Here is a 14323-nt window from a genome sequence, read left to right on the forward strand (position 1 = left end):
CTGCATAGTATGCCGGGTAGACCAAAAGCATATTCGATGGGGGGGGAGAACAGCTGCATCTGCTTGGTTGAGAAATGATTCTCTGTCTGAAATCAGCAATGCAGTTACATAGAGTAGTCCACACATTCTCAAAACATTTTGTTTCGATGGGGACACTAAAGCTGGTCCAATAGTTGGGCAGGCAACTTACCAGAATATGTTTGGGTATGACTTAATTTTGTTCAGTCTGTATTATATCTTGGAAATTTACTGTAAAATACTGGTATTCGCTATCAAGGATATTCTTGCAGCTTTGTTTAATATTTATGACTATCAGTGAGGATTCTTTGATAGAGATGGAAATGTTGCTTGCAAGCCTAGTTTTGCATCATAGAAATCCTCGCTGAAGTCATAAACAACCCACATTCCTCCCTGAATTCCAGTGTTTTCCATTAATATCGTTGAAATGATGGTTTGCCACTCAAATGTACGTACCTCTGTAAAGCAAACTGTCAGTACAGTCCATGCTGGGAGTAGTAGAGCTGCTGATACTTTATAGGAGCAGTGTCCTCTTTTTGACCTATTGCATGTTAGCATAGCATGTATTCCTTTTCTTCATTTATCTCTGTTGAAATATTGGTTTGCACATATTTCGATTCTAACCTGGGAGGCTAAAACTTTTCTGCTAGGTGCTGCAATGTAGCTTTTTTTCTGTTACCTAAATTGCCTATTTCAGTGAGAACAACTCCCCAGAATACTCCCGCTAACTCTAAATTACTTACTTTGAAATGTCTGCCTCCAGTGAAGGTTTTTTATGATACTATAGAAAAGAAGGGGTCTTGGGTCCCTGCATGTTGGTGGGAAAGTTCTACTTTTATGACTTCACTTGAGGCTTCCTGCTCCGTAGAACTGGAATTATTAGTAACTTTTCCTTCTGTTGTGTCTGTATCCCATCTGATGCTGTTGTTTTAATGATGACACTTCTTATACACATCCAGTGCTGTTGTTTACCTACTTTTGGTTCTGCTACAAGACCCAGTGTTGCTTCTGTCACCGGAATATTGCTGTTGGAAAGATATGATGGTAGGGATTCACTCTCCAGTCACTTCACGCCATTTTGGGTTGTGCCTGACGGGCTGGCTGGGCACACTCACATACCCCATGGTGTGCCGTAGCCTGGAATGCTTCTTTCAGGCTATATTGAGTGGCCATTATCTAGCCCTGAAAACACTTGTAGCCTGATTCTAGCCCAAGCACTCTGGTATTGCCTGCGGCCAAATGAGCAGCCTGATTACTCCCCTAAAAAAACAAAAGTTTATGGGTAAATTGTTCTTTCAAGTTGGAAAAACAAGCGACTAGTGTGCACATGAGTGTTGAAGGTTTCATCCACGGATGTCTCCAGCGGTATGGAAGGTCCACTGTGCCTCCTGCATTCGGAAAGCAGAATTAATGTGTAGGAAAAATGAAGTTAATCTTTCATCTCTCTGTAGTTGCATACTTCGTAACTGACACTCAGAACAATGGTGGATGAACACCCCTTGTAGCTCCAGATATACACATTTCCAGACCAACAATCCCTGCCGGGTACCCATTGTAGTCTGTATATAGGAAGATGAAGAGGCTTGGGTGGTCAGAGGGAGAATGGGTGGGATGCAGGTTGGCAGCGTCCATTGCCGTGATACTTTACATATAGGAGCAGTTTGGTTTCTGGAATTGCACTGGTATTCTGGTCTCAGAATTGTTTTTGATGTTTTTTTTTATTTAGAAGTTTTATATAGCGCTGGCCAGACCAGAGTGATCGATGCATCACTCCTGGGTTGGGGACGGCCGTCTGGGAGAGGTAGTGATCAGGGGACACTGGTCTCTGGCTGAGTCGGGGCTCCACATCAACTTGTTGGAGTTTTAGGTGATTCAGCTAGCATTGAAAGTGGTTCTTCCTTCTGTCAAGGGGAAGTTGGTGAGGGTGTTCACGGACAACACAACGGCCATGTGGTACTGCAACAAGCACGGCGGGTGGGGTCCTGGCCCCTTTGTCAAGAAGCCCTCTGGATATGGCTGAAACAGGGCATGACTTTAGGTGGTTCAACACCTGGCAAGTTCTCTGAACACTGGGGTAGGCAAACTCAGCTGTCTATGCCTAGCGGATCAGGAATGGTGTCTCCAGTTGGAGGCAGCCCAGGTCTGATTCAGCAGTGGAGAAATCCTAGGTCAGATCTGCTCACCTCTGAAGGGAACGCGCAATGTCAGCAGTTTTGCGTGCTGGAGTTTCCAAGGCGGCTAGCGCTCATGTTGCTTTTTGCCGTGAGTCGGAGCTCAGGCCTCCTGTACGCCTTTCCACCCATACTACTGCTGTCCAGACTTTTCAAGAAAGATGAGGCCCAAGTCGGTCTTTTGGCTACAGACTGAGCAGGAGAGTTTGTTATCAAGAGCTTCTTCGAATAAGCATCGATCCTCTGTTCAGGCTGCCCCTCCTGAGGGTATTCTGAATCCTCAGCGGGGAGGGCATTTTGATCGTTCACATTCAGTAACATCAAGTTGCCGATCGCAAGCTTGGAGAATAAACCTCCCGGCGAGATTCTCAACGAGGGGAGATCAGGTTTCTCATTGCGAGTGGTCATGAATGCTCATGACCGCTCGCGATGAGAAACTACCAGTCCGCGTAGCTCGCGTAGTGCGAAGTGCACTTTGGGTAGCTAGGCGTAGCGCTGTTATGCGAACTACACCCAGGGTTAATCTCAATCTGGTTCTCACATATCTCGTGTGCTCCCTTTGAGCCTTTACATAATTGTCCCCCCCCCCCCAGCTGCTTACCATCAAGACAGCCTTTCTGGTGGTGATAACATCTGCCCGGAGAGTGAGTGAGTTGCAGGCTTAGTCATCCAAGCCTTCCTACCATAAGACATTCTTTGATAACGTGGTGCTTCGTTCCTGTGCCTCATTCCTTCCAAAAGTAGTGTCCCCATTCCATTTGGGTCTGTCGATCAAACTGCCCACCTTGTTTGCTCCTCCGCATCCCTCTAAGGAAGAGGAGTGTCCATCACCTGGACCCAAAAAGAGCATGGTCGTTCTACCTTGACCGCACTGAAGAGTTCCGGGTAGACAAACAACTCTTTGTGGGTTAGTGGGAGCTAAAAAAAGGTTGGGCAATGCAGAAGTGAACCATTTCACACTGGGTCGGTTTTTGTATTAAAATTTGCTTCACCCTGGCTAGAGAACAGCCTCCGGAAGGTTTACAAACCCAGTCTATGTGGGCGGTGGCTATGACCACGGCATTGGCTCGTGGAGTGCCAGTCCTGGACATCTGCCAGGCTGCAATGTGAGCTTTACCACACAAGTTTGCACTACTGTCTGGATGACGGGTCCGTATGGACGGGCATTTCGCCTGTTCAGTCCTGCAGGAATTTTTAGTCTAGTAAATCTGTCTGCAGCCCACTGCCAGCAAGTATGGCTGGGTAGTTAGTCAAAGGTAAGGAATCTTCAGCTAGAAGTCTCTATCTGATGAACAAGTTACTTACTTTTGCTAACACATTATCTGATAGAGACAGTATCTAGCTGCAGATTCCCTACAGACCCACTCATGCCTCCCCGCTCTGCGGACTCATTTATAGGGCTAGGGTTGTTGCCCTTTACAGGTCCCTAGTTTTGACACACATTAGTCAGTTCAGTCCATGGCTCTGCGCTTCTGGCGTGGAAAAAGTAAAAAAGATGCTGGGTGGCGCTTATATAGGTCACAGCCGACACTGGTGGTGTCACGCGGACCTGGACGGAGCCACCTGACGGCACGCAGTGGTACTGCTCACGCAGAAAGTTTCAGGATCCAGTATGACGCCTTGGAATTAAAATGCAGCTAGATTTTGTCTCTACCAGATAATGCATTACCGAAGGTGAGTAGCTTTTCTTCAGGTAGGCTGTGAGCACATTCAGTTCTCCTTGCTCCCTCTTGGCCTCACCAGTCCCTAGAAGCAGCCCTCTGAATGCCTGCAGGCCCAATTGGCTAGTACCAAAGCTGCTACAATGGCCTTAGTAAAAGGGGTACTTGCTCTGGTTATCTCCCAGGCTGTGCCGTTGGTTTTTGTGCATATCTGGTCCGGCTGGAAGGCTATTTCTCCTGCTTGGTTCTGCAGGATTTTTTTTATCTGAATTCACTCCTCGGACCCTCCGCCTTTGAGAGGTACTGCTGTGGTATCTATTCTGGAGATGAGAGATCTATGGTTAGAAGTGTACATCAGAAGAAGTTACTTTTCTATGGTATTAGTGGTGGATACTCTACCTAACTGAAGATTCCTCTCTAATAAAATCCTGGTTCTGTGTACTGGCTTCTTTTACATCTAAAAAAAAAAGTCCAAATTAAGAGTTCAACACACTGTCTCAGACAATGTATTCTCCTGTCCGCCTCTGAGAGAAGGAGAAAGGTACAGGGAAATTACGTAAAGGTGTAGGGATGGCTCTTATATGCTTCAGGGCCCCCATCACATACTAGGCAGTATGGTGTCACTGTGGAGCCACATGGCAGCAACTACTGAGGCACTAGAGCATTACTGGAGAATACTGTGGATCTACAGGTGAGGATTCTGTGGTTAAATAGAGTATCCACTAGATAGACTACTACTGAAGGTAAGTAACATATTCAAATTAGAACTCATTTTCAAAGTTACAGACACCACCATTGGGTTTACTAGTATTGAAGATACACAGGACAACTCCACCTTGTAGATGAATATCATCTGAATACAATAACATGCCTATTTGGACCTGACACCTGATAATGAGTATTTGTTTTTGACAAAACTTGGTCTAAAACTTTTTTGAGTTGAGGATCTTGACTTAGTTTCTTTCTTGAGGACGCAAGACATGGTTAAATTATGCAAAGTAGGTGTTAGTGACCGATAGACAAATTAACTGAAATAACTTTACAGGAAAATGTTCATGGAGAAACACTTGTCAGTTGCATATTGGTGTAGAATGTAAAATAAAACAATGAATGACACTGATGTCAAACATTGGAAAGATATGAAACATGTTCTATGGTGTTTCTGTGCTGCTCCTGGTAATGACATAGTATGTGCCATATTTGCACTCATTTAGACTGTTTTGAGTGAATTGGTATTTCGAAAGTGATTTTGTATGCATTTCAATATTTACTATAGAACAGTAGTGCACAATGTTGTGATCACTGTTGCTGTATTCATTTTCACTGTTGAACTTTATATTTCTTACAAAACAACCACTATTTTCCAAATATCTGATTCATGCATTTTCTCCAATTGTAATGTACAGGGCTAACATTCATATTTTTAATTTGCATTTCAATTAATTATAGTGTTTTTCTTTTCCCTAGGCGAACATGCTTCATGACAAACTGGCACAGATATTGGAGTTAACTATAAGGTAAATAAATAGTTTCTATTAACCTCATTAAGTACATTATCACCACAGAAGTCCACGTTATGAACCAGAGCAACAAAGAATCTAATTGGCAACAACATGAAAATCCCAAGAATATCATAGTTAAAACTTAGATTATAATTTATTTAATCAAAATCATATTTTCTAACCACAAGATATATTCATCATCGTTTGCGACCCCTGGACCATTCTTATGACCCAGATGTCATCCAGTAGGCTTTTGCTGCCACTCTGTCACCATGCACCTCTGTTTACCTGCAGCTGGAGATCCCATCCTAGGGGCTAGAACTTCTGTTGTGCAGGAATACACACTTAGCTGCCACTAAACATTGCTTATTTTAACCACGATTGCAAAGGTGTAACAACAGACTCTAGGGGCAATGCATAAAAAACTCCCCACTAGTCTGTAATCTCTCTTGTCGGATATCACACCTATATTTATTAACTACTTGTAACCATTCTTTTGATGTATAGTTAGCTTTTATTTGAGGGGCAATATCAGCATCATGAGATGCCTATGCAATATGGGAAACAACAGTGAGATCCGTAACACTTGCACTATTTGCAAATGTTGCTGATTTTTTTTTACTGCCTTCTGATTGTTACCAGTAGAGGCAGAATCAATTGATCCTGGTCATTGTAATACTAGCCTTTAGCTTTCAATCAACAAACCTATGCTTTTCAGGACTTGCAGTATTTGTTCATAATAGAATAAATTAAACTACATCAACTAAAATGCAAATCAAAATCGGTCAAAATCGATTAATATTGACCTCAAATAATTAAGACTTGATAGTTATACCCAGAGAGCTGCAATGGATCTGGTCTATAAATAATTAAATCTCAATGATGAACAAGGCAGAAAGCTTTTTCAAGGCGTGGGGTCAAATCCATAGCTGAAGCCATTGAGCTTCTCCAAATGGTTTGGATCTGTAGTAATGTGTGGGAAGTCTACTTGAGCCTTTCAAGTCTGTTTCATCATTCCAAATCAATTTTTAATGTTCCAGTCCTCCTGGTATTGCAAATTGCTGAAGCTTGATGCTTCAAGCCAGAGGGCAGAACACAGAGTCAAATGGAGTAAGGTATTTGAGAAGGTAGTTTGAAGCTGTCAAGCTGGGTTTAAAGTCCGAATCAGCCATTCAACCCTGTTGTGGTCCTGTGGCTGTTAATCTCTGATGTATCGTCTTCACTTTAAGGAAATGTTTCAATGTTTTTGACAAGTTTTTGCAAATCTTCAGGTCAGTGTTTATTCTCTGGGGCCAATGTAAGTCAAGGGCATTTATACAATCCTCTGACGATTATTACTGTTGTTCGCAGAAGCCTGGCACCAATGCACTTAATTGCCACAATCTCCTGTTTGTGTTTCAGACAGTATCAAAGTCAATCCTTACTCTTGTAGTGTGGTTTGCGGTAGAACCCTTAGATCACTTCTTTTGAAAGCAGCTGACAGCAACAAGTTTCAAAACAATATCTAATTCGTACATTCTCCAGATCATGAACCCCAGTGCAAGCACTCCTGAGGGTTTGAGCAAAAGGAGAATGGGCACCTTGAGTGCACGTTGTATGGTAAAATACAACTGCAATCAGCGTTCAGTGGAGTTTGGTGCCACCTTCTGCACCATTGTTATCTCAGCTCCCTTACTGCATCTCAGATATTTTTCTGAAACACACAGGTTACTTTTAAGGGGGCATGGCCAACACAACTTGAAAGTGCTCCTGAGCCAGTTTCGTCTTCTCCCGCTACTATCTGCCATCATCCACTCTGCATGGCTGGGGGAACCCATCCCTGCAGCAGACTGTGCCCGTGTACCTTGCCGGATCAGGCTTGAGCCCCGCTATATCGGGGGCCTGAGGACCCGGCCTGCCTCGACTGCACAGCCTTCTTGGGTCGGCCTGGGCTGCGGCAGTACCGGAAGAATCCAAGGGGTGCCGGCCCGTGTCCGATCCTAGTGAGCCAGTGACCGCATCTCAAGCGGTCGAAGATCCTGCAAGAGGCGGGCATGCCTGTTTCTGGGTGCGCCTTACTTCCCACGTGAGCTGTGGTGCAGCTTTTTCCTCGGTTGGCTGGAGGAGAAGGAGGCGGGCTACCAGCCGCGGAGGTACACCGTGGGGCAGACACCACTGTGGTGGGAGAGAGAAGATCCTGTGAGGGCCGGACACGCCCATTGCTAGACCGACTGTCTTCCTGGCCCCGCTGGAGAGCAGCGTTTCCTGTGATCGGCGGGCTGAGAGGAGTTGCCGGCAGCAAATGAGGACAGGCAGAGGAACTCTCGCTTCGAGAGATCACGGCGGCCATCCAAAGCATCAAGGCCACTTTAGAATCAAAACTGGACTCCATAGTGGCAGAGATGTTACTGATGAAGGCAGAGTTCAATAATGAAAAAGTCCAACTCTGTGACACAAGACAGACAGTTGTGGATATCAGTGAGGCCACTCAACAGCTCCAGAAACAGGTCATTTCTGTACTTAAGGACAATGCGACCTTGCAGGCTCATCTGGAGGACATAAAAGGAACATCCAGACAAAATAATATCTGCCTATTGGGGATTCCGGAGAGGGCATATGAACCCTGCACTGACCTCTTTGTTGAAAACATCAGCATCACTGTGCTTCAACCCAGGGGTCTGTCAAAAGTCTTCTCAGTTAAGAGATTGCCAGCTACTGCCCCTACTCCGGGCATGCCCCCTCAAACCATTATTGCATGCATCTTCAATCACAGAGACAGAGATGCAATTTTGCATGCAGCAAGGCGTACTCCAGACCTGAAATTCGAAGGGGCAACCGCTACCCTGACTTCACCCTCAGGGTCCAACAGTTGCGGAGGTTTACATGGATGTCAAGAGAGCTACGGAACCGCAACATCAAATACATGATTCTTTTCCCGTCCAAACGTAGAGTAATAGCAGAGGGAAAAAGTGTTTTTTTGACTCTCCGGAGGCAGCACAGGAATGGTTGGAGGGTTGGCGCACTGCAGGTAATCAATCAATCAATCAAAGTATTTGTAAAGCGCACTACTTACCCATGAGGGTCTCAAGGCCCTGAGGGGGGGGGTGCCGCTACTGCTCGAAAAGCCAGGTCTTGAGGAGTCTTCTGAAGGTGAGTAGGTCTTGGGTCTGCCGTAGGTGGGTCGGGAGGGTGTTCCTGGTCTTGGAGGCGAGGTAGGAGAAAGATCTGCTGCCGAAGGTCGTTCATTGGATGCAGGGGACAGCGGTGAGGGTAAGGCTGGCGGAGCTGAGCTTGCGGGTGGGTGTGTAGAAGCGGAGTCTGCTGTTCAGGTAGGCTGGTCCGGCATTGTGGAGTGCTTTGTGTGTGTGTGTGTGTGTGTGGGTGAGGAGCTTGTAGGTGATCCTCTTGTAGACGGGGAGCCAGTGTAGGTCTCTCAGGTGGGGGGTGATGTGGCTGTGGCGGGGGATGTTGAGGGTCAGTCGGGCGGAGGCGTTTTAGATGCGTTGTAGTAGACGCAGGTGTTTGGCTGGGATTCCTGCGTAGAGTGTGTTGCCGTAGTCCAGCCTGCTGCTGATGAGGGTCTGTGTCACTGTTCTTCATGTTTTGGTCGGGATCCACTTGTGGATCCTGCGGAGCATGCGGAGGGTGTTGTAGCAGCAGGAGGAGGAGGAAGAGACGGCACTGACCTGCTTCCACATGGAGAGGGAGGAGTTGAGGACGAATCCTAGGTTGTGTGCGTGGTCAGTGGGTGTCGGTGCTGTTCCCAGCATGGTCAGCCACCAAGAGTCATTCCAGGCTGAGGGGGTGGGTCAGAGGATGAGGACCTCCGCCTTGTCCAAGTTCAGCTTCAGACGGCTGCTCCTCATCCAGTCGGCAACGGCCTTCATTCCCTCGTGGAGGTTGGTTTTGGTGGTGTGCGGGTCCTTGGTGAGGGAGAGGATGAGCTGGGTGTCGTCGGCGTAGGAGATGATTTTGAGTTCGTTTTGGCGGGCCATTTGTGCGAAGGGGGCCATGTAGACGTTGAACAGCGTTAGGCTGTGGGATGAGCCCTGCGGGACGCAGCAGATGACGCCGGTGGCTTCGGATCGGAAGGGTGGGAGGCAGACGCTCTGGGTTCTGCCGGAGAGGAAGGACGTGGTCCAGTCGAGGGCCTTCTCATGGATTCCGGCTTCTTGGAGGCGTGTCTTTAGAGTGCGGTGGCAGACCGTGTCGAAGGCGGCTGACAGGTCCAGGATGATGAGGGCTGATGTTTAGCGGTTGCCTAGCTGGAGCGTGATGTCGTCTGTGGCGGCGATGAGGGCTGTCTCTGTGCTGTGGTTTCGTCTGAATCCGGACTGGAAGGGGTCTAAGATGTTGTTGTCTTCGAGGTGGCGGGCCAGTTGTAAGTTGACTATTTTTGTTGCTGACTTTCGCTGGGAACGGGATTAGAGAGGTGGGCCGGAGGTTCTTGGGTTCCGCCTTGGGGTTCTTGAGGAGGGCGCTGATTTAGGCGTGATTTTAGCTTTCCGGGAATCTCACTGTTTCGAAGGAGGTGTTGATGACCTTTCGTAGTTCGGGTGCGATGGCAGAGTCTGCTTTGTTAAATACGTGGTCTGGGCACGGGTCTGACGGAGATCCTGAGTGGATGGAGTTCATGACCTTGTGTGTCTCGTCGTCGTTGACATTGGCCCAGGAGGTCAGGCGGATGGTGTGGGTGGTGTTCGCAGGGGAGGTGGGTTCTGGCGTAGTCAGGGCGGTCATGGTGTTGAAGCTGTCGTGGATGTCAGCGATCTTGCGGTGGAAGAAGGTGGACAGTGAGTCGCACAGTTCTTGTGAGGCGGGATGTCCTTGGTGTTGGCGCTGGGGTTGGAGAGTTCCTTCACGATGCTGAAGAGCTCTTTGCTGTTGTGTGCGTTGTTCTCCAGGCGGTCTTTGAAGAAGGATCTCTTGGCTAATCTGATGAGGTGGTGATGTCTGTGGGTGGCGTCCTTGTGTGCTGCGTGGCTGTCCGGTGTGGGTTCTTGGAGCCATTTCTTCTCTAGGTTCCGGCATGCACGTTTGGGGGTCTGGAGCTTGTCGGTGAACCAGGTGGCTTTCTTGCTAGTGTGACCGTTGGAAGGTTTCTTGAGCAGTGCGAGGGTGGAGCTGTGCGGCGTGGGGAGCGACCTGGCCTGCAGGCAGGGTCAGGGGCGCTCTCACCACCGCGCAGCGGCCGCTATTTAAGGTGAGGTGGGAGGGAGGAGCAGCTGGGAGGCAGGAGTGGGGCGGCGAGTGGGATACAGAAGGCAAAAAGGGGGCGGGCCGCCCGGGAGCAGCAGCGGGAGCAGGGACAACGGCGAAGGGTACAGAAGGCAAAGGGGGGGATACTGGAAAAACAGGGGGCCCAAAAGGAACAGTCAAAGGGCAATGATACAGTTACAGTACAAATACAAATACCACAAAAAACACAAGTATGGCAGAGACAACGAACCAGCAGAGCTGCACAGCGCAGCACAGCAGCGGCAAACTCATGAGGCAGGAAGTAGCAGGGGGTAAGGCACGCATACAACTGGTGGAGCTGTGTGGCGTGGGGAGCGACCTGGAATCAAACAACAAGGGGGGGGCACTACTGGCCACTCGCCTCGGAGTGGCAGAGAAAGCACAGAGGATGTGGAGATGCGTCTGGACGGGGTCGCATCCGCTCCGGGCCTCTGAGGCGGACCGGGCGGGCCTGTGGGCCCACTTGCGACAGTCGAAGCTGCTTGAAGATCTATATTTTCTGTGACACGCTGCTGTATACACAGGAGGGGCTGTATTTCCCGGGGACGGGCCAGCCTATGGGGACACTGCCATCCAAGACTAAGACACCCTGAAAAGTGCCTATGTTTCACTACATCCTGCAAAGTATGAAAGGAGCTGGCCCTTCACATGGAGACATTTTAGGGGCCATAGGGGTGCGAGCTGTCTTGGTCACTTTAACACCCCCTCCCCCCAATTGTAAGTTAACTAACATGCTTCTTTTTTTACAGGTTATAGAGAACCGTGGTCCCTATTCAGGGAGAATACAGTGTGATAGATAACCATACACTAGAATAGAATGTATGTCTTTTGTCCAGCAGGACAAGAATTTATTTTCATAATATTTTTCAAAAGCAGTATCAAATAAAACATTCAGATGACAAGTGGGCACATCCGTGACCCACAGAACACAAGGCAGAACAACGAACACAGAATTGGCCAAAAGGCAAGCCAAAATGGGTCTGTACACTTGTACTCAGTATAGACAGACACAAATTAATCATTTAACACCGTTGCACAATGTGTTATAGCTTGTGTCTGGTGCATAGGGTGTTTGGGTGTCGACGACGTTTCGATGCCAACATTAAATATAGGGCGTCATCTTCAGGACAAACAAATAATGCATTGCTGTCTTGATAATAATGTATCACACCTTTTTTACAGTTCTAAGGTGGCAGAGAATCAACGTTTCACTATAGGCGCGAGAGCGCTCAGCATCTGGACTTTGGGGGTTGCTGGCACCAGCAGGATCAATTCTGTTTGCTTAATGGCAGAAAGTCCTGTTGGGTGCTGTGTGCCAGCTGTAGGAAAATGCACGATCGCATTACTTCAGTGAGTGTGAGCAGTATCGCCGCATCGGCTTCGGAGTTTCAAAGGAGACTGCTTTTTTTTTCAGGGGCAACAGGCGCCTTGCCAGTTTGGGTTCGGTGGGCTGTTTACTTTCCACCAGGCAGAGTAGCAGGGTGGGGGGGTTCTCTAGTTTACATGGGGTAGTTATGGTATATTACAGAGCTGCAACAGTGTATTGTGCGATGTCGCCGCCTGCGGGTCTCCCTCTCCTCTGGGTGGTGCTTGCCTTGACTTTCTACACACATCATGTCACTGACCCAGATTCCCGAGCATTTTAACGTTACTGTCACGAAACGTAAACGGCCTCTACAACAAGATTAAGCAAGGTATGGTCCACCAGTTCATTTATAAGCTTTCACCCAATGTAGTGCTGCCGCAAGAAACACACCTACTAGGCAATACTTGTAAAGCAATGTCCAGAGGGGGCTGCACCATGGAGGTGTGGATATCCTTATCAAGAATTCAACTCCCTATATCCCATTCAAGTTGACCATCAAAGCAATTATGTGGCACAGCTGGGCACCTGTCATGGGGTCCCAATCGAACTATGTTCAGGCTATGACCTGCCCGACATAATCGTCCCACGCTGCCGAAGCTCAGTGAGATGTTGTTCAACTTGCCAGAGAGGGTCCTGCTCCTCTGGGGTGACTCCAATTCCCTCCTCTCTAGACAGAAACTCCCTCCTCTCTAGACAGAAACTCCCTGGTTCATGCTGCCCACTGGAACCCCTTGCTATCCGACTTTGCACTGCCCTGGGTCTGACCGACATTTGGCATATGCGATAATATACCTTTCTATCTGGGGTCCACCACAGCCTCTCTAGACTGGACTATGTATTTACTTAATCCACCCACTTAGCACGGGTGGCAGAGGTCCCCCACTTGGCCAGGGATCTCGGGTCACTCGCCGGCGTGGGGGCACTCCAGCACAGCACAGGTCCCACGACCTATCAATGCCTGGCACCTTAAAGACATCAAACTCATTTAGGACCTGGGCCAAGCCACGACTTCCTACTTTGAACTAAATGAGTGTTCAGTTGACTCTTATTTGACTGTATGGGAGGCCTACGAGGCAGTCATCCAGGGTTTAGCATACTCCTTGATAGTGGGGCAGAAAAGAGACAGGCAGACACAACTCCTGGCACTGGAGAATTAAATTATGGCCTTGGAGCCTCTGGGACAACAGGAGGCGAGCAAGAATTTACATGGTCTCTGCCTCAAACGGAAGGAATATAGGGCTTTGATTCAGGACAGGGTAAGGGTCCCCCATATTCTATCTCAACTACGCCTTTATGAAGTGGGCAATAAAACTGTTAAGCTACTGGCATGGCTGGACAACAGAGATCCAACCTGGGGATGGGTCTCACATATCGACACCGGGTTGGGTAACACCATCTCTGACCCGCGGGTACAGCGGATGCAATACCACGCACACCTCTATTCTCCCAAACCAAACTGTTCACCCTCAGGTGTTGGAGATTTCCTGAGGCACATTAAACTTCCAAGTCTAACAGAAGAACACCAACATTTCTTGGAGGTAGACATAGATCCGCAGTAAGTGAGCTAGGCTTTGAGATCACTGAGCTGGGGCAAGGCAATGGGGAGTAACGGCCTCCCTATCGAACTCTATAAACATCTTGGCTCCAAGTTGGAACCTCAAATAATTAAAATGTGGAGGGAGGCGCGAGCGGTGGCCATGCTCCCTGAGGACCAGCGCCTTGCGACAATAGTTGTAATACATAAGTCCAGGAAACCCCCGGAGCAATGCAGCTCGTATTGTCCCATATCCTTCCTAAATGTTGAGATAATAGTCCTTGCCAAGCTTCTGGCCAATAGACTCCGAATAGTGTTTACCTCTCTGGTCCACCCAAATCAGTCAGGCTTCTTTCCAAACAGAGGGGAACGCCTGAATCTAAGTAGGCTTTATGGGGTTATGGCAGGTTCATGAAATGAGGATGTATCCACAATGGTATTTTCTATGGCTGCTTTAATAGGGTTATATGGACCTATATGTTCGGAGTGCTTGAACAAATGGGATTTGGTCCCAACTTTATGGGCTAGATGCGTCTTCTGCACAGAGACCCGATCGCCCATGTCAAGGGCAACAGCACCATTTCCAGCAATTTTAAAATAGGTAGGGGGACTAGACAGAGGTGCCCACTCTTCTCCCGGATATTGGCCTCATCCTGGAACCGCTGGTGGCGTGTGTTCGACAGGACCCACTGGGGGTGTGGGTCTGACAGAACTGGCTTGTGAGGGTCATTTGTTGGGCGAATCATGGGATTAGCATATACCTCTATACGCTGATGACATCTTCTTTTATGTAACTAACCCCCGCGACAATTACCCGACTGAGCCAAATTCTGCAGATCTTTGGCCAGTACTCC

The 14323-nt window shown here is 48.1% G+C and overlaps 1 protein-coding gene across 5 annotated transcripts in view; it reads left to right on the forward strand.

Moving 5' to 3' along the window:
- The window catches only part of EFR3A (EFR3 homolog A), a 1108455-nt gene that overhangs the window by 1045658 nt on the left and 48474 nt on the right, over positions 1-14323 (forward strand). For all 5 annotated transcript variants that reach the window (XM_086966224.1, XM_086966228.1, XM_086966225.1 and 2 more), the window contains one exon: positions 5318-5367. In XM_086966224.1, coding sequence (XP_086822350.1) covers positions 5318-5367 — 50 coding nt within the window. The remainder of the gene's footprint in view (positions 1-5317; positions 5368-14323) is intronic.

Source organism: Lissotriton vulgaris, chromosome 4_1 (assembly GCF_964263255.1).
Source record: "Lissotriton vulgaris chromosome 4_1, aLisVul1.2, whole genome shotgun sequence".
NCBI classification, from domain to species: Eukaryota; Metazoa; Chordata; class Amphibia; order Caudata; family Salamandridae; genus Lissotriton; species Lissotriton vulgaris.